The following is a 23,941-nucleotide window of genomic DNA, read 5'->3' as shown; positions in this document are numbered from 1 at the left end:
AATGTTTCGTGTTTGATAGATGGTATGGCAGCAGGTGTCTCGAGGCGTTGTTCGTCGTTCGTTGGTCGTACGCTGTTGGATCTGTGTAATCTATCTCTCTGGGTCATATACATTAACATGTCAAGCATTCTTCATCCATCCATTCTAGACCGTCCTGTATGATTCCTTCTCATATCCATTCATCCATCCTCCCCCCATCCCCATCTCCACATCACACTCATTCACTCCCTCACAACCCCCAAATACCCATGCGACATGCCGCCCCCAGCCTGATCCAACGGATTCCCCTTCTCCTTCAAATCCACAAAATGCGCCTCAGACAACCTCCGATTGAAAATCGCCGCGTCCACCTCCTCGGGATGCTCTCCCCACTCCGCCTTATTATCCTCCCACGCATCCTTGGACGAATCCACGACCTGGATATCCTCATCGGTGGCATCCCCCTGCCAGATCTTGAAATTCGGCGGCCGTTCCGAGATGCTCGCCATGCGCTGGCGGCCGCCGGAGTGCATCATGGGGACATCGAGGGTGGGCGGGTCGGCTTCGAGCGGGTTCGCGCAGCCGACGGGGGTGCGGCAGCGGCGTTGGCTGTTGGGGTCGACGGTGCGCCAGATGACCTCGCGGACTTCCTTGCCGACCTTCTCGATGGCGTCCATGGCCCAGATGACGTCGAGGTGTTCGTAGCCTTCGATGATCTTCTTGTGCACGATGCGGACGTCCGGTTCGCGGCCGCGGTCGAAGCGGCGCAGGAGGCGGCGGCCGTCGACGAGGTCGTCGGCGCCGCAGACCCAGAGGGCCAGGGGCGGGAATTGTTTGTCGTACCAGGCGAATTTGCCGCGCGTCGAGTCGTGGTGTTGGTGCGTGAGGGTTTGGCAGTGGAAGGAGGTGAGGTTGCGTTGGAGTTTGCGGCGTTCGGGGACGTGCGGTTCGCGGTCGATGTAGAATCTTCTTATGACTTCGTCGTCCTGTGATGTTGAGTGTTAGCTAAAAGGTTTGGAAGGGGTGGTTGGGTTCTGACTGACCTCCTCGTCCTCCTTGTCTTCCAGCCGGCCTTCTTCTCGCGTTGCCAGGATGCATTTATGTCTGGCGAAACACTCTCGCCCTAGCCACCATCTCATGCTCTCGGCGCTGACATACACAGGAGCCCACTGAAACATGCGGTCTCTCAATCCTCGATCCCACCTACTATCCGACCAGTTAAACAAGAACGAAAATACGTGGTAGCCCATCCAGGAAAACGGTTTCGCCGGCATGATCTTATGTGCCAACAACATCAGAGGGATGAACGCGTGGATCCCAAACACCAGCCTGAACATCGACGGTGTGATCAAGCGCATGACTTTGAAATAGATCTTGCCAATGAGTGGGCCGGCATAAGCAGCCGGCGCAAGAGCACAGAAGACGGAGATCTTCTCGCCGATTTCTGGCCTCTGCTCTTTGGCCAGTGCGACAAACGTCTCCGTTGTGCCTTGGCTGTGAGCTATAAGGGCAAGCTTGGGGAATCCAGTCTCGGAGAGTACCCGCGATACCAGAGCGGCCAAGTCCATGACACCCATCTGCCGGATATTCCACGCCCACATTCGAGGATCTTCGTACCTGAGCGAGGTATGTCTTGGCTCGAATCCGCAGCGATTATTGCCGAGCCATACATCATAACCAGATTTGGCCAGGTAGAATGCGAAGGAATCGTCGTCGTTGCAGATGAAGGCGCCTGAAGACTGCAGCAAGCCGTGGATCATGAGGACGGGATACTTCTTATTCCCGTCTGGGAATGCTTCCTGGGTTTGACCGTATCCTGGTGCGTCGGAACTCGTCCGGAAGCAGTCTGGAGAGCGGTATCGGTAGGATTCTGGGGGTGGTCGTTTGTATTCTCTTGGATTGAAGATGTGCCAAAGCTCGATGATGAAGCCGTCCTCGGTCTGGACTTCGAACGTTTCTGCGTCGAGTCCTACGCGCCTTGCATAGTAGCTTACATCGACGACCAAGGGATCTGGACCGCCTTCTGTAGGCACGAACTCGCCGTCTTGGGGTACGCTGCCATCACCCTTCTCACCAGAAGGAGTCTGTGATCCTTTTTGCCGCTGCTGCACCCACGTCTTCTCTGCCGCCCTACGTTCTTGCCGTCTCTTCATTTCCTCATCGTAGAACGGCCGCTGCTTCTTGGGATTCTGGAGCATGGCTCGCCGCCGAGTATTCTTCAAGATCCGCGGAATCGCGTCGAATATAGCACCAATTACAATCGCTATTAGGAAGCCTAGGGATAAGACAGCAGATGACATGCGAAAGAACCAGCATTGAAACGTTCTCAACCATGTCGGTGGTCCGTACAGAGGAAGTGGTGGGAATAAGGGATTCGTTCGAGAGGGAGGGACTGCCTCTCGTAAAGGAGCGTCCGTGTCATCGTTCTGCTGCGAAGAAGTAGGCCTAGAGCCGTATGCTCCATGTGTGGTTCCATCTCTACCTTCTCGCACCGCCCCATGAGGTGTCGTCCTCGGATTCCTCCCTTCCACCTCATCTTTCAGTTTATTGAGTGCCGCAGCCTCCTCGATGGGTATCGCAGGCAGTCTCTTCCCGTCTGTAGTTTCAATGACAGGATCCAAAGGCGTGACGAACTTGGCTTCGGCAGCTTGCGTGGATCCTGTGCTATCGTCCTCTTGATCGGGCGTGAGTTGCGCTAGCTTTTTCGCCTGGTGGGTATATTCGATCGCGGAGCTCTCTTTCTTGTGCACGCCATTGGCATGGCTACCGTCTATTCCGTTTTGAGGCGCGTGCGTGTGGTGTGGCATTGTGGCCGGGGCGTCGACGGGCGGTACGTGAGACTGCTACTGCTGTGGACGCGGATAGACGCGGATGAAGGACGCTGTGCACGCATTGGTTGGGTACAGCAGGCAATGGAGAGCAGGAGGCAATGCTTTGAGGGATCCTTGCGATTAGTAGTTATTGGAAGAAGCAGACGACCTGGTTGCATTTACATTGAAAGGTCGACTGCCGGCGTCCGCGGCGACCCGCGAGCGTGATGATCTTTCGTCAAGTCCAGCTCCCAACCACTACCACGGACTGACACATGCACTTGGATGAGCGTCGCAGAGCCGCCGATGACGCAGGCCTTTCCCTCAACCGCCTCGACTCTTCACGTGCTCTGCCAAGGCGGTCTACCATTGACGAGGGTTTCCTGGATTTGACACATTTGACAGCAATCAAATCCAATCCCTTCATCAAACCGCGCCATCAGCTACTGGTGAGTGAAGGAGGCCCGCGTATCCTGGCGCTCGGTTTCCCACAGCTGTTCCAGCGACTGTGCCGTTCGCGTGCCATGTCGAAGCCTTATAAACATGCTCCCAAACATGAGACCGCTTCACGCCTTGCCAGAGTGCCCCATCCAGCGCCGACATGTCTTCTTCCTCGCGCCTTTCCGATTGCTGTCCCTCGTCGTGCCGTCCCCCGCCTTGGAGCTCCTGGGAGGTGAGTGAAGGTTCGAACCTTTACATGCCTGCCCAAGCCGGCTGAGCAGCGAGAGTTTGCTCGCCTCACGCCGCAATGCAAGCTGTCACGGTACGTAGCGCGTGATGGAGGTCGGCGTAGTCGTGTGGTCTTGTTCTTCTTCGCCAACTCTCATCAATCCAAATCTCCTCCATCTCCAGACGCCTCAGCCAGTGCGCGGCTCTAGCTTTTCGTACCTCGGCCTCGGCAAAGTTAGCGTAGCTCACTTCGACAACACTCGCTCGTGTCTTGAGCCATGTAAAAACTGTGCCGACCCTGAGACTCCTCGAGGACACGTCTCGAAGCGACATAGACAATCATGGTCTATGACATACCCCGCCCGGGCTCGTTGAAGAGAAAGAGGAGAAGACGAGCGGACAAACCCGCGGTTTCGGCAAGAATCTACCTCGACAGCAACCTGAAGGGCGAGGTGGGCGTGCTGTCAGGCGACTTGGTTGAAGAGTTGTTTCCTGGAGAAGAGACGAGCGATGCAAACAAACCTCTCCACGCGGCCATCACACCTTGGACCCCAAATCCATCGCCTTCAGAGTCGAATTGGGCCATTCTTCCTTTGAGAGGACAGCTTCCAGAGGAGAAACCCCTTCCCGTCTCGACGATACGCTTCCCGGCGTCGGCGATTGGCACACAAAGCTTTATCAGGATAGTTCATGCTGTCTCGCCGACCAAGACCCTTCGTCAGAACACCTGGGTGGAAGTGAGGATTAGCGATGTAAACCCTCTCCAGCTGGACACCGTATTCATCTCGGTGGATACAGAGGCGATCCAGAAGCTTGAAGATGTGCACAAAAGATATGGCGGAGGGGTGGTGTCTGCAGGAAATAGGAGGTCAGGGAAAAGAGCCGTGACCGAGTCTCAAGAGAATGGTGCAGGTGTTGTGGTAGATGGAAAAGCAAAGTCGTTGGTTAACGACGTAGTTGCATACGCGCGGATACTTCACACGGAGGATGTTCTTCCATTGCCGTTTGCACACCCGGTCACTCACACCCCAGCGCCTCCAGCGAAGGTGTTGGCCTGTGAGCCAGTATCACAAGGATTGATTTCTTCGACTACCAACATCGTATTAGTACCTTCTTCGGATAAGAGACCGAATGTGCTTGGGTACCGGGCTCTGCTCTCTCCACGACTGGACGAAGACTCTGGGGAAGAGGACACAGCAAACGAGGCCTTCTTTTCTGCTACTGAAGAAAACTCCCCTGCCAAACCCGTCGTCACGTCCAAATCCGCCACCGATTTCTCTGCGTCTGATGATCTGTTAGATTCCAGTGCTGAGGAAAGCAACCTGTCCGACGATTCTGATGATATGATCTCACTGGCAAAACCTGGCTTAGCAGATGCACCATCTGGATTGAGCTCCGCTCTCACCTCCGCTACACCTCGCCCTTTTGGCGCTCGAACGCACGGTATCAGCACACCAGGTTCTGTCTTCTCTAACATGACCTCTACCACCATACGCGGTGGGCAGGCTACACGAAGTAAAGTATTTCGAGCGCAAGGTCTCGTGGAGCGGATCCCTAACGAGCTGCTACATCCTAAACCTGCCCCGGACGAAGACGAGGAAGCACGTGTCTACGTAGATCCTCAATCGCTGGCCCGCCTTGGATGCTTCTCTGGAGACTGGGTACGAATTGAGGCTGCGGAAAGCCACATACTCCCGCAACTGAGCGCTTTTGGTGATCTGGCTGCTCCGCAACAATGGCGTCCCGTCAAGGTCTACACTCTTCCCGAGAGCATGTCCAAGCGTCCTGCGCGGTATCAGATGAACTCAAGATATGGACGCAGGGATAGCATCTCATCCCTCGTCACAAACTCGAGCTCTGCCGCTACGATCTATCTATCACCTATCCTTCTAGCGAACCTTCAAGATCCGACAAACATCAGCATGCTGACTATGCCGTCACAAAAGAGAGCCAGCCTGAAGCGGCCCATGACACCAAGGCCAGCATCAGTATCGCAACGTCTTCCCCCGACAGCATCTGAAGTGACCCTTAGAAAGATCGTCACGCCTATCTCGACTGAGAGATCACTCAACAATGCTTTGTTCGCGAAGTTAAAACAGTATTTCGAAGAGAGACAGCGCATCGTCAAGCCGGGGGATATTATCGCAATCCAAGTCGACGAGACACTAGGTCGCTCAGTGTACGAAGGCGAGGCAGAGCAGGATGGCAGCAGTGCAGCGGCTCTGCTGTCCCATGCTGTGGTCGAAGGTGAAAATGGTGAAGGTCATCAACGTTTGAACGTTGCGTGGTTCGCCATCGAAGGCGTCAGTATTCCACCCCCAGAAGAGCCAGACGCATTGGACTCGGATCAATGGGGTGATGCTGCCTCAATCGACCCATCCAGGATCCAGATGCGTCAATTGGGCGACGATAAACGACGGCTGCCATCAGCATCAAGCAGTACATGGCAGTACTACCTTGGAGTCCGCAAACTGCCCGGAAAGACGAGCTCTGCCCAAGCGATGCCAGAAGTCGTTCAGCCATTCATCTCACCGCTCCAGCGACGGCTGCGCGAACTGATGTCGGTATCCATCAGTCCTCGTGCGGTCCATCTTGGCATGCCACCCCTGACCGTCCTTATCTACTCCACGCAACGCAACATCGGCAAAGCAAGCACAGTCCAACGAGCCTGCGCGGATCTTGGCATGCATTACTTCCATATCGACGCGAACGATATCGGATCGGAAGGCGGAGCAGGCGTCGAGGCGCAAGGACTGCTTGAGGCGCGATGTGAGCGAGCGATGGACTGCGGTCCACAGTTCACCGCGCTGTGCATCACACACTTGGAAGTACTTGGTGAAGATCGTGCGGCATCGTCTCTCAAGGATGTCTTGGAGACCGCTCGTGTGCTCATTGCCACCACGACCGACATCGACAAGGTATCCGATACCGTACGCGGATTGTTCACTCACGAACTGGAAATGTCTGCTCCCGATGAAGGAGAGCGAGAAGGCATTCTGCGGGATGCAATCACCGAATCTGGACTCCCGCTTGCTGTTGACGTTGACCTTGGTTCGATTGCTGTCAAGACTGCCGCACTTGTTGCAGGCGATCTCCTCGACGTTGTCGACCGTGCGGTCGTTGCCAAGGTAGAGCGGCTCGAGACGCTGGCCCTGGTCAAGTCAGATGCCACTGAGCGTGCCATTTCACTCAAGGATATACAGCTCTCTGGTGGCGCTCCTGCAAGCTCTATCGTGCCCGCTGATTTCGAAGCTGCTGTTGATCTCGCCAGAAAGAACTTCGCCGATGCGATTGGTGCGCCCAAGATACCAAACGTGCAGTGGTCCGATGTTGGTGGTTTGACGAACGTCAAAGATGCAGTCATTGAAACCATTCAGCTACCACTTTCTCGACCAGAGCTGTTCGCAAAGGGTCTCAAGAAGCGAAGTGGAATTCTCTTCTACGGGCCTCCAGGTACTGGCAAAACCCTCCTGGCAAAGGCAATCGCCACGGAGTTCAGTCTGAATTTCTTCTCTGTGAAAGGCCCTGAACTGCTCAACATGTATATTGGTGAGTCTGAAGCCAATGTCAGGAGGGTTTTCCAGAGAGCTCGAGACGCACGGCCCTGTGTAGTATTCTTCGACGAACTGGATTCAGTGGCTCCAAAGCGTGGCAATCAGGGGGATAGCGGTGGTGTGATGGACCGGATCGTCTCTCAGTTGCTAGCCGAACTTGATGGCATGAGCGATGGAGAAGAGAGTGGAGGAGGAGTCTTTGTCATTGGCGCAACCAATCGACCGGATCTTCTTGACCAGGCATTGCTACGTCCAGGCCGTTTCGACAAGATGCTTTATTTGGGCATCAGCGACACGCACGACAAACAGGCCACCATCATGCAAGCCTTGACGAGAAAGTAAGTTCGAGAAGTGCTTGTTGACGCTCGAAGGCTTGACTAACATGACCCTAGATTCACACTCGATCCATCCTTGTCGCTCACAAGAGTGGCCGAGACCCTCCCATTCACGTTCACTGGAGCTGATCTGTACGCTCTGTGCTCAGATGCCATGCTTAAAGCGGTGACAAGTTCTGCACGTGCTGTAGACCAGCGTGTCGCTGCGATCAACGCTGACCGTGCATCCCGCGGACAAAGCAAGATATCTGTAGCTTACTACTTCGACCACTACGGCACAGACCAGGACTCTGAGGTCACTGTGGTGGAGGAAGACTTCATGCGGGCCAGGGAAGAGCTGACTCCCAGTGTCAGTCTGGACGAGCTAAGACACTACGAACGAGTGCGAAGCACCTTCGAAGGTACAACGAAGAAAGACGATGCAAACGCAGAGCCCGGAACACTGGCGAACCCGAGCCAGAATGGCCAATCGATGCGATCCCGGGCTATGGATGCTATGAAGCGTGGAAGTAAGAACAAGCTTCCAACCATAAACGGGGGCCCGCATCCTACCCCCAGGGCAGATACGGGTGAAGCTGCCGCCGATGAAGCCGAAGACGATTATGTTATACGGACGGACAAGCTTACCTTGAACGACCACGCAAGCAAAGCTTATGTGGGCAAGGGAAAGGGCAAGGGCAAAAGTCAGGAGAGCGCGTATTCGCGTGTCGTTGGCGAGAGGCTGTCTGACGGCATCAATCCCACCAATAATGGCGATGTGGTGCAGCCTGATGGGGATGGGGAAGACCTGTATGATTGAGTTGACGGGAAAAAGTTAATGGAAGATACCGCACGTGAAGGGTCATGTTGGCTATGACCGTTGCGGTTGTGTCGACTATGGGAAGCACGAGACCGTCGACAATCTAGCGGTAGTTGTATCTAAGATATAGCTATCATGCTGTACAAAATTGAACAGATGGCACAACTCGTCCTTCGGCTCAATCGGTGTGATCATCAGGACCGAGCCTAGTGTATCTCATGCAGAGAGAGACGTAGTCGTGCTACTTATTGGAGGTAGTCCATGGAGGTGCGCTACCATCTGAGCGAGTCAACGAGCTAGGGGCAGGGCAGGTATAGATATAGCTCCCGCGACTGCTTTCCGTGGGCCAATCCAGCGAGACTTCACCGAGCTTACCTCCCCTTCTCCGAGCGAGGCCAGCCAAGCCTGGCGTTTTCGACTGCGGGGTGCGACACCAAACAGTAATGACGGCTGACTACATTCTAGGCCGCGTGAGGCATTTGGTCTGAGAGTGAGGGTACGGCTTGGTGGGACGGGTGGAACTCTAAACGCTTCGGAGGACGTACACGGGTTCTGGAATCGACGACGTCTCCTCCCCATGATGTGAGCTTGGACGCTTTGTATATATATTGCTTTTACGACCGCGCGGGTCTGTGGGTTCAGTCCAGCCGGCCCAAGCGAGTTGACACTTTCGCTGGACCTTTTCTTCGAACTTCCATTCCGTCACCACTTACGCTCACGACTACCCATTGAAGACTTCAGCAGGATGTTTCTCTCCTTCCTCTTCACGCCCTGGACGCTGCTGGCCGTCCCGGTGCTCTACTTCGTCCTGCCCTTCATCCGGAACTGGTCCATCCAAGATGTGCCCGGTCCCATTCTGGCCAAATTCTCCACGCTGTGGTACATGTACGAATGCCGGCGGTGCAGGAGGTACTTGACCGTGCACAAGCTGCACGAGAAGTACGGAAAATTCGTGCGGGTCCAGCCCGACCACGTCTCTGTCGCGGACCCGGACGCCATTCCCATCGTTTACGGCCATGGAACGGGGTTCCTCAAGTCGGAGTACTATGATGCTTTCGTGGCGATGAGGCGAGGACTTTTCAACACGCGTGACCGCGCGGAGCATACGCGGAAGCGCAAGACGGTGTCTCATACGTTCAGTGCGAAGAGCATTGGGCAGTTTGAGCAGTATATCCATCATAATCTGGAATTGCTGGCGCAGAGGTGGGATGAGATTAATAAGAAGACTGGGGCTGGGAAGTACACTGAGTTTGATGCTTTGCACTGGTTCAACTACGTGGCTTTCGATATCATTGGCGATTTGGCTTTTGGTGCGCCTTTCGGGATGCTGGAGAAAGGGGCGGATATCACGGAGATTCAGTTGACGCCTGATGCTCCTCCGACGTATGCGCCGGCGATTGAGGTGCTGAATCGACGGGGTGAGGTCTCGAATGCTGTGGGGTGTATGCCTTGGATCAAGCCGTACGCCAAGTACCTTCCGGATCCGTTCTTCAGCAAAGGCATGGCGGCGATTCAGAATCTCTCGGGCATTGCGGTGGCGAGGGTGGGTCAGAGGTTGGCGGCTGCTGAGAGGGGGGAGATTGATCGGGTGGATCTTTTGGCGAGGTTGATGGAGGGGAAGGATGAGAAGGGGGAGAAGTTGGGGCGAGAGGAGCTGACGGCTGAGGCTTTGACCCAGCTTATTGCTGGGTCGGACACTACGTCGAATACTTCCTGTGCGCTGCTGTTCCACTGCCTCGCCAACCCGCATGTGGTCAAGAAACTCCAGGCCGAACTGGATCAGGCTCTACCTAGCGATGATGTTCCTTCCTTCGAGCAGGTCAAGGACCTTCCATATCTCGACATGGTCATTCAGGAAACGCTCCGCATCCACAGCACATCCAGCCAAGGTCTCCCAAGAGTCGTCCCTCCAGGCTCAGGCGTTGATGTCTGTGGCCGCCACTTCCCCCAAGGCGTTGTGTTGAGTGTGCCAGCGTACACGATGCACCACAGCAAGGAGATCTGGGGTCCAGATGCGGACGAGTTCCGACCTGAGCGTTGGGAGAAGGTGACGGAGAGGCAGAAGGGTGCTTTTATCCCTTTCTCGTATGGTCCTCGTGCTTGTGTTGGTAGGAATGTGGTGAGTATCCTGCGGTTTGACCTGTTCCTCCTACTGTCGATGCTGATTTCTTTTGCAGGCCGAGATGGAACTGGCCCTCATCGTGGCTACCGTCTTCCGCCGTTACGAGTTCGAGCTCTACCAAGATCACCTGGAGACGCGCGAGGGATTCTTGAGGAAGCCGCTGGGACTCAAGGTGGGCATGAGGAAGCGGGCCTCCAAGTCGTAGGGAGAGGGAGGGAAAAGGGGCGAGTATGTGCCATGTCTTCACGTGCGGTTTCGATGTTTTGTCTTCACTTTACGTTTCATACCCCTCCGAAAAACGTTTCACACTTCCACCGCGCCTTCCTCATGTGAGGTTTCCGTTTGCTGGCCGGTCCGTGCTTTCGTTTTTGATTTTGAAAGCTCCAAGTCGCCGAAAGCTGGGCTTCTTTTTCTCACCACCACACCAACGACATCAACACCGACTGGCGACACCAACATCCGCACACCGTCACACCAACATGGACACGTCTGCCTTCGAGGCGACGGCGTCTGACGTCCCTGACCCACCACTGGCAGAAATCACCGACCTCATCCACGATGATCTACAATACGCGGTAAGTGGGCATTCCACCTCCTTCGAGCTTGACACTGACTTGACACCAACACACTAGATCGCCGGCGCCATTGCAGTCATCAAGCACATCGCCAAGCTAGTCGTCCTCGTCGTAGCACTCGCTACGTGCGTCGTCGTCTACTGCTTCCTGCTGAGCTGGCTTGCCCTCCTCTGGCTACAGACGCGTCTTTTCCTCATCACGTCTACTTTGTTGAGGGAGTGCATGGGTCAGCCGACTACGAGTCGTCCACGCGCCATCGACGCACCCGAGACTGCTCCGGAGGTCAAAGACCAGGAGACTATGGTTGCGCCAAAGGTGCATTCGCGCCCGGAGCTTTGGGAGGAGTGGCGTGATCCACCTCGCGAAGACAAAGGTAAGAAGCGTGAGAGTGATGCGGTGGCGGCGGCGGCGGTGGGAGGAGAGCGGAAGGGGGGTGTTGAGCAGGTGCACGTAACCCAGCAGGATGCACCAGAGCAGCAGCGATTGCAGCAGCAGCGAGCGGCAGCAGAGCAGATCGAGACCGCAGAGCATCGAGCGCCCGAGCAACGCGCAGCCGAGCACCGAACCCCAGAGCATCGAGCCGAAGAGCAGCAGAAGCGCTTACAATGGGCATCCTTCGCACATAATGCGTCTGGCGGACCAACTCAAAAGCCCAAGTCATGGCTTCCTCCTACTAATCAGCAGCAAAACCGACCATCGAGACCAGAAGCACCGAAGCTGTCGAAGGAGGAGACCAAGGCGCAAGAGCAGAGTTCGTGGCTTGATCAATTGACGTTCGATCCCCCCTCTGGCCCCAGGGCAATGCGTTCGCAAGCGAGTCGCCAACCGCCTGAAAAATCACCTGCTGGACCTGTCAATCCTTTCGGCGCCACTCCTGAGCAGCTTGCTGATGCAGCAAACTTTGCGGCGACCGCCACAAAGGGAGGCAGGAAGGGAAGAAACCCGGCAACATCAAACAGACCGGTCCCTTCGCCCTTTCAAGCTCCGAAGAAGTCCACGTCTGCACGGTCCCGGCCATCTCAGCCAGTCATGCTGCACGCTGGTAATGCGGGCATCACTTCAGCAAGACTCAACAGGCCTGCTGAGAGCGCTCCCATGGGCTCAGCCTCTCGACTGCCTTCGGACTATGTCGCACCTCACTTGAGATATGCCAAGGAAGCGCGGGCCAAGCGAGAGTCGTCAAAGGATAGTCCGACTGAGCCACAGCAAGCGCCTGCGCTACCACCGACTGCTCCAGCAAGTGAAGACACCCAGCCAGAGGTCGAAGCAGAAATCGAGGCAGAGACTCAACCAGAGGCAATCAGTGAAGACAAGGAGAGCGCCGCACCTGCAGAGGATGGCGACCGCACTGAGGATGATGAGATGGTTCAGCCTGAGCCTCAACTTCGCGAGTCAGACTTGATCGACATTTCCGCAGAGAGTCCACGCCCGCAGACTCCAGACTCTTTCCGCCAGCCTGTGACACCCGCCTTCTTTGAAGATACTCCACTTTCCAACGAGGCACCGCATGCGATGTCTCCAGAAATGCTCAAGCGTTTGGAAATGCTCAAGTCTTGGAACTCGTCCACGTCCGAGCAGTTGCAAGTGCAGGCAGCCCGTCTTCAGAACAGCGAAGGCGGTATGCTGGTCTTCCGATCACATGCCTCACAGGCCTTCTCAGGCTCGCCATTCTCTGAGCGTGCCAACAGTGATATGCCGGCTGCCCAACCTAGTTCGGATCAACTCGCCCAGAACCCTTTCATGACTCCACCACAGCCTCCAAGCAAGCCTCGACTTGGTCGAATGACATCCCAAGACGATCAAGACGATCAGGGGGCGGGCTCTTTGCAGCGACCGCTGCCAACTGCCGCTGAGTTTGAGGCCGCACTTTTCGCGTCCCATCAGGATCGTGAGGACCAGGAAGCTGTCCACTTGGGTGAAGTCGAAGAGAAGGCCAGAGATGAAGGCGAAGCTCCAAGGTATCATTATTCAGCATCTGTTATCAATTTCTACTGACTTATACCTTCAGTGGACAACCCAGCAAGGGAAAGGCGAGCACTGTTCAGCAGGCAGTGAACGCCGCACGAGAGCAGCTCCACGCAAAGCATGCGAGGTAAGATCCAAAATCTATCGCCCGAGCGTAGGTATCTGAGACTGACGGCCTCACAGTACCAGCACATATGCCACTGCGCGCGAGGATGGAACCCCAGCCCAGCAGGCCATCCAGCGAAGTGATTCAACCAGTCTACGCAACATCACATCTGTGGCAGAAGCCCCGGTCGTGGGACACACTGTTCAGCTGTATGGTAGCAAGTCCTCGCAGCTGACGCCCAGTGCTCCTTCTTTCTTCGCTTCTGCGCCGCAGTCGACTACATCGTCAAGCCTGCCACGGGCTCCAGCCGGACTACCAGCGAGACCACCACCTGGACTCCCATATCCCGGCACTATCGACATATCAGGATCTGATCATCAACATGGCGTCGGTGCGCAGCAATTCGCATCGACTCCATTCGCTGCCAATGTTCAGCAACCACCTACGTCTTTCGCACCGCATGCACCTCAGTATTTGCCAGGTCTAGGCCATGCTCCTGCTCCCACCGCATCGTTTTTCGCGCCTCAGCAAGAGTATACACCTGCGCCATACGCTCCTCTGCCTGGATTGGGTCGTTTTGCGCCTCCGGCGGGATTCCCAGGTCCTCCATCTACGTACGGACACGCGAGTGCACCAGACGTGCCTTTCTTCACGTCTCACGGGCCTCCCCATACCCAGCCGTACTCGACTGGATCCAGTATCATGACACCCTGGCTCGAAGAGGATGACAATGTCTCGCCTGCTATCGGTCCTCGTTATGTGCGCGGCTATGATGTCCCAACATCGCATCAATCAATCGCCGAAGATGCACCATACCAAGCTGCACCAGATCAGTACAGCAGGTACTCGTGGTCGTCGGGCAGCGCTACACCTGCGCAACCAGGTCTTGGTACCGCCATGACGGCTCCTGTTCGCCGCCCGTCTCGGGCTGTCCCAATCACGAGACCTTCGCAGACACTCGCTGCTGCGATCGATCTCAAGTCGGAGAATACATTCCCTCGACTTCCATCGGCTCCGATCGCTGCTTCGCCCTCTGTTCCAGTGCAATCCACTACACCACCAAAGCCACCAGGCCTAGGTGATCCGAAGCCGAGGCGACAGGCTGCTTTCGATGCGCTGCTGTCTGAGCCGTCTCCGGCAGGTGAGATACTGAAGTCGGCAAATCGAAGCATCCCCGTATCAGGAGGAATTGAGACTTTCTCGGAAGTGTCAGATCGCTCTCCAATCACGCCTGCTCCGAGTAAGGTCGTTCACAGAGACGAGCTGAAGCGCCGCCAGCTAGACAGCTTGAGGTCGTTCTCTGAGAGCTTCAGGATGCCTAGCTCAGGCTCAAAGCTGGCAGGAGATGACCAGCCATATACTCCACGCGATTCTATGGCCAGCAGCGGCGGAAGCGGAAAATCCGAGGCAACGAAAGAGGTGAATTCTGCAGAGGATGATGCGAAGGGCGTACCTGAAATGCAGAAGAAGCAATATCGGACGGCCACCGAAGGCTGCGAAGATGATGGCAATGACAAAGAGCCACTTGCATCGTCTTCAACCAAGCGAATCAAGAGGGAGGCAAAGAAGGCAGCTAGGGATGCTGTGACGGAGGCTTGGTTCGCACGGGAGACTATTCGCAAGAAGGTTGTTGGTTCCTACACCGTCGAGGGAGCCACTGAATTCCGAGAGAAGACGACAGCCTACCACGAGAGACGTGATGAGCTGATTGCGCTCATGGGCAACGGCAAGCTGAACGACGACGATGCAAAGGTCTTCCCAAGATTTTCGGATCTGGACCTGAGCGTTCGAAAGTCTCGTCCGGAAGGTGCTGCTGGAGGAAAGCACAAGGAAGACAAGACAGGCTCTCCTACGACTGAGGCTGGTCCGTCTTCACGTGTTGTGTCTGGAGATCCTGGTGAGCGGAGCAAGGCGAGAGTTAACAAGCCCGCGAAGAAAGCCACGCCATTGCCAGCCAACTTCAAGGAGCTCAAGGACATGCTGAGCAATGCGTTTGACCTGCTCATCGAGGCGCGCGGGTACAAGGACGAGCCTCGTCCTCAGACCAACATCTCGTACGCGACGTGGACTAAGAGAGGCGATGTGAAGATTGAGAGAGCCGTCAGCTACTACCGTACCAAGCGCAACGCTTTGGTGGCTGCTTTCCCTGACGGAGAGCTGCCTGACGACGTGGCTGAGGAGTTTCCTCTGATCTGATGAGCGTCTTGAGATCAGAGAGATGGATATCTCGCGTGCATGATGAGGAACTGAATGAGTGTTCGTTTGGTGCCTTTTAATAGTGAATTCAAGTGCTGAATTTGCTTGTAAATTGGTGGTCGTTTCCTTGTTTCTTTTTGCGCCATACCGACACAAGCGGACATGCTGATGCTGATGTCGTGTCGAAGAGGTGAGGTTGAGAATTGAAGTGAATGTGAGACGCCCCTGAGCCAATCAAGCGCAATCTAAAGCCGGTCACATAATCTTTCATGCCTCAGGCATACTATCAAACTCCCTTGAGGTCAAGATTGACACGCTCACATTCATCTCCGGTTTAGCATAAGAACACAAGATGCGGACATCGCGATTATCACGGGATACAGCACGTGTGGCGCACGCGTTGTCGCCTGCAAAGCGATCGACTCGCTCTCTACGATCATTCGCATACGAAGCCAACCCCGATGAACAAGGAGCCCAGCATGGCGGATCAGAAAGCGAGCTATCCTCACCACCTTCGAGTCGGAACGGCCAATTGCTAGGCAAACGAAAGAGAGGGACAACAGGAACACCAGCAACATCAATCGCATCGATCAGTGCCGAATCAAAAGAAGTACGACGATCTCCCCGTAAAACCATCGCTGGGGACGATGCACCGAAGAAACGCAAGGCCAAAAGACAACCTGCGAAGAGGATCAAGAATGAGAATGGAACAGATACAGTCGAACCTCCCGCGAACTGGGAGGAGGTCTACACCATCACCCAAGAGATGCGGAAACGAATACTAGCCCCAGTAGACACCATGGGCTGCGAATCGCTCGCCGAAGAAACCCGACCCCCACGAGACCAACGCCTGCAAACCCTCATCTCCCTCATGCTGAGCAGTCAAACCAAAGACCCCGTCACCGCCGCGGCGATCAAGAACCTCCAGGAGAACCTCCCCGGCGGACTCTGTCTCGAATCGCTCCTCGCCGTCGAACCGGCCCGGCTCAACGACCTCATCGTGAAAGTCGGGTTCCACAATAACAAGACCAAGTACATCAAAGCCACCGCGCTCATCCTCCGCGACCAATATAACGGCGACATCCCGGACACCATCGAAGGCCTCGTGTCCCTCCCCGGTGTAGGGCCGAAAATGGCGTACCTCTGCATGTCCGCCGCGTGGGGCCGCGACGAAGGTATCGGCGTTGATGTGCACGTTCATCGGATCACGAATCTTTGGGGCTGGCATAAGACTTCTACGCCGGAGCAGACGAGGGCGGAGCTGGAGAGTTGGTTGCCGAGGGAGAAGTGGCATGAGATTAATCATTTGCTGGTCGGGTTTGGGCAGATGGTTTGTTTGCCTGTCGGAAGGAGATGTGGGGAGTGTGAGTTGGGGGAGAGGGGGTTGTGTCCGAGTAGGGTTGCGGGTGGGTCGCCGAGGAAGAGGAAGGTCAAGCAGGAGGTTAAGGTTGAGGTTGAGGTTGGGGATGGGGAAGTCAAGAAGGAGGAGATTGTGGGGGAGGCGGATGATGTTGGTGTTGAGGTTGAGATCAAGAGGGAGGATTTGGGGGAGGTGGATGTTCAGGGGGGGATACCTGATATTGAGGACGCGGTTCCTGCGGTTTGATATAAAGTGATACCCCGATTGCGAAGCAATGATTCTGGTTTAAGATCGTGACATTTACAACCACTGAAGTTGCTGTCTAATTTCGACGAGCCCTTATACCAACGTTCTCCCACAGGCTTTGGGTTTCTCTAGAACGGGTCTGTGTCCCTTCACTTTCGCAAGTTGTATTTCTATGCCATTTCTCCTCCATCATCCCACTTCATGAACATATGCAAAGCACGCTCATACGCCCACATGGTGACAGCACTCGACGGCGCAGCTTTGATCAGACTGACCGTCAAGCCTCTATAAAGGCCCACCGCCCCTTCTTTCCTCAATATCATCTTCATCGTGCTCACCACACCTCGCTCGTAGACCGGAATGCGAGCCCCTCCCACATATTTGCTTCGCGTAGGTCCTTGAACCTGCAAGCGCTTCCTCACAGTATCGAGTGGGAAGACGGCCGTCTTGCTCAATATGCTGGCTGCAATACCTGCCACGGCATCGCCGGATCCAAAGGGCAGTTGGACTGTCGCGAGCGGTGGTTTGAAGCCCTCGTACAGAGCGAAGAAGAGTCCCATGTATGGCACGATCTGCCCGATTGCGGCGTTGAGTCCTCTGAAGAAACCTGCTGGTCCCTCGTGGCGGGTGATGTCGCGCACACTCCCTATGAGACCATCGTAGACTCTTTCCGTGCCCTGCGCGGCGAATCGTGTCCGTAGGAGATCGAGCGGGTATGTAGCGGTTGTGGCTGCTGTGCCCGCCACCGCACCGCTTATAAAACTCTTCGCCGTCCCTGGTATCGTCCAATCCCTCTGTTCACATATCTTATCCAGAAGCTGTGTCGTGCTGCGATAAGCCAGAAACTGCACAGCACCATAGCTCAAGTACAATCCTTCGGCGGGGATATTTCCTTTCCAAAACCCTGTGATGCCTTCATGGTGCCAGATGTCGCGCGCGACGATGTAGACTCCGGCGGGGGTTCGGCTCGCGGGACGGACGACGGCGAGGGGATCGCTGAGGGAGTGGTAATGGAGCTGGAGGCGGATCTTGACGACGTCGAGGGGTGCGATGCAGAAGCGGGAAATCAGGCCTGAGATGGCGCCGGCGACGACGACTTGTGCTCGTGTGCCCTGGGTTGCAGTGTGAGTATCGCCATGGAGGGAAGTTGGGAGTGGTTGCTGGCGTACCTCATCGCGAAGATGCTCTGGAGCCGGAGACATCCATCAGCGTTTTCACTCGCTCGACGACTGCTACCGTGGACGGAGCGCTTCGAATGGTATGTTCAAGACCTTGCGAAGGCCAGGCTAAGGTAATGTCTGCAGAAAGTTCAGATGCAAGTGCATGGACCGCGGTGTTTCGAAGCTTGCATCCGCGGCATTGAACCCTTGGAATCCTGGACATCTCCCTCTCTTCCCCCACACCATCTTCGTGACCCTTTTTTCTAAACGTCGCCAACATGGCGTTGCGGATAGCCTCCAGGGCGGCACCGCAAAGGTCGCAGTACCTCTTGAATGGCAGTCAGAAAGTATCACTACGCCAGCTCTCCTCTTCGAATCGGATGTTACAGCAGGAATCCAGCACCGCTCCCAAGGACCATTTCGAGGACTTTTTCGATCGGGCGAACGGTCCCGAGAAAGCCAACTTCGCGATCAAGCGCCCGTTAATCGCAGCGGCACGAAATGGAAGCGAAAAGGTCAGATCAAAACGAACGCCCAAACCTCTGCCAGAGCCAGAGCCCAATCCCGTCGAGATTGTGAGGTCTGGAGAACGGCGTCAATTCTCGCCACTTCTGCTACGGGATATGTGTCAGTGCAACCATTGTGTGGATCCTTCGACTCGTCAGAAGCATTTCGCGACTGTGGATATACCGCAGGCTATCGTTCCGAGGAGCGTGCAGCTGGACGAGACCCATGTGCACATTACCTGGTCTAACGATATACCCGGATTGGACGAGAGTCATACCACCTCGATCCCGCTGTCAACCATTGACAATATTATCGACACTGGCAGGCCAGTCGAGCCTAGACAGCCACTTCCCAGGTCGCTTTGGGATGCCCAGACATACACCGAGGAGACTCACGACTTTGATTACGAAGCCTACATGAAGGACGATTCGATACTACTCGCAGCTCTACAGCAACTAGAGACTCACGGTCTCATGTTCATTAACAACGTTCCTGAGAGCGCAGAGTCTGTGGAAACGTTGGCGCAACGGATCGGTCCTCTCAAGACCACCTTCTACGGGAAAACGTGGGACGTACGATCTGTGCCCGAAGCGAAGAATGTCGCATACACATCTCAAAATCTTGGATTTCATATGGACCTGATGTACATGAAGCAGCCGCCGCATTTACAACTCCTACACTGCATTCGATCGTCCGCCGCCGGCGGCGCCAGCTTGTTCAGCGATAGCTTCAGAGCAGCCGAGAACATGGCGCGCACGGACTTTGCCGACTTTTCGACCTTGTCCCGAATCCCAGTAACATATCACTACGACCATGCCGATCACTACTATCGTCAAAGACGGACGGTGATCGAGCAACGTTCCTTCCAGATCGGTCCAACGCAATTCAAGGACTTCACCGACTTCGCCAGATACAAGTCCAGATCCGAGACGAACAGCAAGCGTGTGCCCAATTTGGCGACGATGGATTTCGTCGAACACGTTGCTTGGAGCCCTCCCTTCCAAGGTCCATTCTCCTTGGCAAGCGAAGATACACGTCGATATGGCGCCCCGGAGAACTTTCTCAACGGTGCCGTCAGATCGTGGCATGCGGCTGCTCAGAAATTCAACGAGCTCATTCACCTTCCGGAGAATGTGTATGAGAGGACGATGAAGCCCGGAGAATGTGTGATCTTTGATAACAGGCGAGTGTTGCATGCGAGAAGGGCTTTTGAGGTTGGTGATGCAGGGAAGGAGCGGTGGTTGCGGGGGGCGTATATCGATAAGGATCCCTTTATGAGCAAGTTGAAGGTCATGGAGGAGGAGAAGTAGGGTACGCGGCAAGATATTGAGGCGTCCGCGTTCCAGGCTGAAGAGCAGGAGCCTGCTACAGCAGTAGCATGAGCATGAGGACAAGGACTTTGCGGTTTGAAGAAGAAAGACAGTCGATTCTCCATACAAAGCAAAATCAAAACATCGATCTCAGTTCGGTTGACACTCTGCTAGCTCCTCGTCATGGTCGAAGATGGGCACCGGCTGGTATCCTGGTCGCTGGAAGTACAGTGGTGGATGCTGTCGTATTGGGTAACGCTGTGCCCTCGGTGGGCGAGGAGCTGATGGCGTCGGAGAGCGGTAATCATTGGTGACCTCGAGACTGTCCCGCGATTTTCGTTTGGGGACCGGCTTTCGAGGCGGCACTGCATACAAGTTTAACAGGCTCTGCCGAGAAGCGGAAGGAGTTGGGAAGCTAGACTGTCCTGGCGGAACAGATGGCGGCCTCATCAAGATCTCGTCGGTCTGTATCCGTCGTCTTTGGCGGAAGATGTATCGTCGATTGGTCAAGGCTTGGGAGTGTTCGTTGTAGGCGTTGACGACTTCTCGGGCGGCGAGGCGTTGAGTGACGGTCAGTAGCACGATAGCAAGAAGGAGCATAGCGGTGAAGGCGATTATGCAAACTAGTGCGATTGGGTCGAGGTGGCCCCAGAAGTCGCGGATGTTCATGGCGGGGTTGAAAAGGCTTGGGTTGGATGTTTGTTCTCTGCTGGGAGAATAGCAATTCCGTGGATACAAACATTACCTCTTGATATACTGTTATTATTCAAGAACCACCGTGTTCTTCGTTGATCGACTCGGTCTCAGACAGCATCTCCTATCTGCAGCTGTACCAGACTTGACGCTTGTCTGAGCTGCAATGTGTGCCCAGATACGCTGATATCGTGATATCAAAGCCATCACGTGGACTTTATGCTGCTCTTGTGAAAGCTTGTCGGTTCTTGTTGCACATGTCAAGACGCGTGTGAGAGAGTGAGTTGAGAAGGTGTGAGGTCGGATGCCGCTCGGCAAACCTTCCATCTGCACTTCGGCACATCGCGTTGCTTGGGCAACGACGCGTCCTTCTCTGCCGGTATCGTCCTCGCCGATTCTCGCCAATCCGATCTGATGTCTCTCCTCCCACACTTCGGTACGCCAACATCCTCCACCAACACCACCACCGCCGGCCCCTGCTGTCGGCGCCGCGCATGTAGTTGCGATTTTGTCGCCGCTGCGCTCCCGGGATACGCCAGCATACTTAACGCTACGACATGGCAGACATCGACCGCATCACCGACACCCACCGAAAGACTGCGACAGCGATAGCACCGTTGGATTCCGCCCACATTCACTGACGAGGGAGGAGCATTTTGCTTTGTCTGGAATAGAACACCATCACAATACACAACACATCAAGAACTGCGTCAAGGGCACCGTCAAGCGCGTCATGGCTGCCGTCGCCCACCCGACTCGGCCGCATATCAGACGCAACTCGCCATTGTCTGCTTTCAACCCATCCAATGGCTTCTCCGCGGATCCGCCCATGATGAAACGAATAGATGTCGGCGATGACAGCGATTCGGACGACGAGCCGCCGCCGGCCATCAAATTCTCAAAGGTCACTCAAGCGCTTCTGGCTGACGAGGGAGTTCCATCTTCTCCACCCAAATATGACCATGCGAACGACGCACCGCGGTACAATCGATCTGCGAGCGCTGCAAAATCCGAGCTCGATACTCCTAGTAGGGCACCTGGCATTAGGATTGTGCGCCGAAGCTCGCCTTCCGCCAATGCGGTTTCAGGACAACAAGAAAGAGGGCATACACCACCACGCATCGTTCATCTAGGTGGCAGTGGAAGTGCCTCTGCAAAACGGTCAATCAGCATCTCAGGCCCATATCCTCAGCGACTAGCTACAAAGCGACAGCCCACGCCCGAGACTAGCCTCAATCCAGGGGTTGTTACGCCTGGACAAGCTCCTCGAGCGATCCGCGTTGTCACTCGATCCAGAGCTGGAAGTAATGCCTCGCAGGACGACCGTTCAAACCTGGCCTCCTCGATTAGCAGACCTAGCTCTCGCAATGTTACCAAAGCGGCACCCGATACTGGTGAACGCAAGACGCAACAAGCAGAACTAAGCCGCAGCAATTCTCAATACAATCTTGCAGAGACAGCATCACGATACGCGCCGTCGACTGTGGCACGTTCACGGAATCCATCTGCTGATGCAGCACCTCCTCCAGGATCGCAACGGATCAAGCGTGCACCTATTGGAACTGGTACTTTCCTCAGAAGTGGCCCTGTGCGACGAGGTTTCAGACGCAGAGACAGCGAAGAAAATGTTTCCAGCCAGGAGGAAGCCCAGCATGGTTCGGCATCACAACCCAGTGCAACGAGCTATACCCCACAGGATAGAAGTATGTCTCAACTTGATGGAAGTCGAAGCAGAAGTGGAAGTGTGAATACACGCGCGACATCTGTTGAGCCAGTCTCGGTACATGATTTTGCACCTCAAGGACATGCATCGCAGGAATCACGACCTGCATCACGTCAAGCACAGTCTTACCTTTCCAGGAGTCAGATGAGCAACGATTCACGACCAGCTTCACGACAAGGTAGCAGGGATATTCCACGCAGTCGGCAGCCCAGCGCTGAGCGGTATCAGCATCGCAGGCAGAATAGTGTTCCAGCAGTAGATACGTCTGCGCCTGTTCAGCCAGAGCAACAGCAGAGAAGGCCAAGCATCGAGTCCAGCCAACCGAGACCGGCTTTAAAACAACAGCCACCACAAAGAGTACCCTCTTATGGACGTGCCAGCTATAGATATACGGCGCCAAAAGTACATACCGATGCATCCGAGGATCAGGAGAACGTGCCGCCACCGACGTTCAGACGCAACAGGGAGCAGGAGTTCAAGTACTTGGGAAAGCCTTCAATGGTCGTGGCTTCGGACGACGAGAAGCCAAAGCAGATGCCGGTTGAGGAGACACCCGTACCAGTGCCACAACAAGAGCAGCGAAAGGCCCTTGGAACCATCAGTGGAAACACTCCGCACCGACCAGCCCCTGCGCCGCCGCCGAAGATGAGCGTCTTGGACGCAGCAACAACGACAGCAGGCGCTGGTACTACGAAGTCCAGAAAGAAGCGCCAGCACATGGTCGTCAACGGCAAGATCTTCACCCAAATGGGCAAAATTGGCAAGGGAGGCTCCAGCGATGTGTACTGTGTCATGGCCGAGAACTACAAGACATTCGCCTTGAAGCGCGTGAAACTCGAGGACTGCGATGAGCATGCTGTGCGTGGTTTCAAGGGCGAGATCGACCTCTTGAAGAAGTTGACCGAGGTGGAGAGAGTGGTTCGCCTTTTCGATTGGGAAATGAACGAGGAGAAACAGGAGCTTATTGTGCTCATGGAGAAGGGAGATACTGATCTCAACCGTCTTCTCACTCTTCGACTGAACGGTGTCGACGCCAAATTCGATCCCACGTTCACACGCTACCACTGGAAGGAGATGCTTGAGTGCGTTCAAGCTGTCCACGAATACGACATCGTGCATTCAGATCTGAAGCCTGCCAACTTCTTGCTGGTGCAAGGACGATTGAAGCTAATCGACTTTGGCATCGCCAACGCCATTGACACGGACAACACTGTCAATGTACACCGAGATTCCCACGTCGGCACACCCAATTACATGTCTCCCGAAAGTATCACGGACACGAATGCGAATAGCTCAGGACGAGATGAAGCAGGCAGGCCTTTGAAGAAGGATATGCGTATTGGCAAGTCATCAGATGTATGGAGTCTGGGCTGCATCCTGTACCAGATGACCTACGGCCGACCACCCTTCTCGCACATCTCGAACCAGATCTCCCGAATCATGGCCATCACAAACCCCAAGCACATCATCGAATATCCAGAAACCGGAGTCGGCGGCGCCCGCATCCCATCAACCCTCATCGGCACCTTGCGAAGATGCCTCAACCGCGACCCGGAACGTCGTCCCAAAATCCTTGACATGCTCTCCGAAACCGACCCGTACCTGAACCCCGAAGGCCCCCGCAACAGCATCGCCATGACCGATGAGGTCCTGTCCCAGATCATCCACAAGATCATCGAGCGCTGCAAAGATCCGAAGCGCGGGCCGCCGACTCCTGACGAGTCGAACTTATATGCTAAGACCTTCTTGGATAGGATCAGGGCGAAACATGAGGGGTTGTGAAGAGTATATGATAAAGGAAGTATTGATATCCTGTCTTTTCTAGAGGAAGG

At 55.2% G+C, this 23,941-nt stretch overlaps 8 protein-coding genes across 8 annotated transcripts; 5 read left to right on the top strand and 3 right to left on the bottom strand.

The window, feature by feature from the left end:
* Positions 1-221: 221 nt before the first annotated feature.
* Positions 222-2,786, bottom strand: M409DRAFT_50076 (uncharacterized protein; the record flags this gene model as incomplete). Its single annotated transcript, XM_033811442.1, has 2 exons — positions 222-965; positions 1,023-2,786. The coding sequence occupies 2 exons, from the start codon at positions 2,784-2,786 to the stop codon at positions 222-224; spliced, it is 2,508 nt and encodes an 835-aa protein (XP_033673253.1).
* A 1,013-nt stretch (positions 2,787-3,799) lies between these two features.
* Positions 3,800-8,146, top strand: M409DRAFT_63076 (uncharacterized protein; the record flags this gene model as incomplete). The annotated part of the gene is made up of 2 exons (XM_033815430.1): positions 3,800-7,350; positions 7,405-8,146. The coding sequence occupies 2 exons, from the start codon at positions 3,800-3,802 to the stop codon at positions 8,144-8,146; spliced, it is 4,293 nt and encodes a 1,430-aa protein (XP_033673252.1).
* A 745-nt stretch (positions 8,147-8,891) lies between these two features.
* M409DRAFT_63075 (uncharacterized protein) lies at positions 8,892-10,473 on the top strand (the record flags this gene model as incomplete). Its single annotated transcript, XM_033815429.1, has 2 exons — positions 8,892-10,265; positions 10,324-10,473. 2 exons carry the CDS (start codon positions 8,892-8,894, stop codon positions 10,471-10,473), a joined length of 1,524 nt encoding a protein of 507 aa, XP_033673251.1.
* Positions 10,474-15,462: 4,989 nt separating this feature from the next.
* Positions 15,463-16,716, top strand: M409DRAFT_63074 (uncharacterized protein; the record flags this gene model as incomplete). Its single annotated transcript, XM_033815428.1, has 1 exon — positions 15,463-16,716. One exon carries the CDS (start codon positions 15,463-15,465, stop codon positions 16,714-16,716), a length of 1,254 nt encoding a protein of 417 aa, XP_033673250.1.
* A 170-nt stretch (positions 16,717-16,886) lies between these two features.
* Positions 16,887-17,918, bottom strand: M409DRAFT_63073 (uncharacterized protein; the record flags this gene model as incomplete). Its single annotated transcript, XM_033815427.1, has 2 exons — positions 16,887-17,828; positions 17,886-17,918. The coding sequence occupies 2 exons, from the start codon at positions 17,916-17,918 to the stop codon at positions 16,887-16,889; spliced, it is 975 nt and encodes a 324-aa protein (XP_033673249.1).
* A 338-nt stretch (positions 17,919-18,256) lies between these two features.
* Positions 18,257-19,693, top strand: M409DRAFT_50072 (uncharacterized protein; the record flags this gene model as incomplete). The annotated part of the gene is made up of 1 exon (XM_033811441.1): positions 18,257-19,693. The coding sequence occupies one exon, from the start codon at positions 18,257-18,259 to the stop codon at positions 19,691-19,693; it is 1,437 nt and encodes a 478-aa protein (XP_033673248.1).
* A 150-nt stretch (positions 19,694-19,843) lies between these two features.
* Positions 19,844-20,362, bottom strand: M409DRAFT_17593 (uncharacterized protein; the record flags this gene model as incomplete). The annotated part of the gene is made up of 1 exon (XM_033804126.1): positions 19,844-20,362. One exon carries the CDS (start codon positions 20,360-20,362, stop codon positions 19,844-19,846), a length of 519 nt encoding a protein of 172 aa, XP_033673247.1.
* A 757-nt stretch (positions 20,363-21,119) lies between these two features.
* Positions 21,120-23,891, top strand: M409DRAFT_63071 (uncharacterized protein; the record flags this gene model as incomplete). The annotated part of the gene is made up of 1 exon (XM_033815426.1): positions 21,120-23,891. One exon carries the CDS (start codon positions 21,120-21,122, stop codon positions 23,889-23,891), a length of 2,772 nt encoding a protein of 923 aa, XP_033673246.1.
* Between the last annotated feature and the right edge of the window lie 50 nt (positions 23,892-23,941).

The sequence above is a fragment of the Zasmidium cellare genome (genome assembly GCF_010093935.1).
Source record: "Zasmidium cellare ATCC 36951 unplaced genomic scaffold M409scaffold_3, whole genome shotgun sequence".
NCBI lineage: Eukaryota > Fungi > Ascomycota > Dothideomycetes > Mycosphaerellales > Mycosphaerellaceae > Zasmidium > Zasmidium cellare.
The sequence above is the reverse complement of the archived record's forward strand: the minus strand, read 5'-3'. Positions and strand labels throughout refer to the sequence as shown.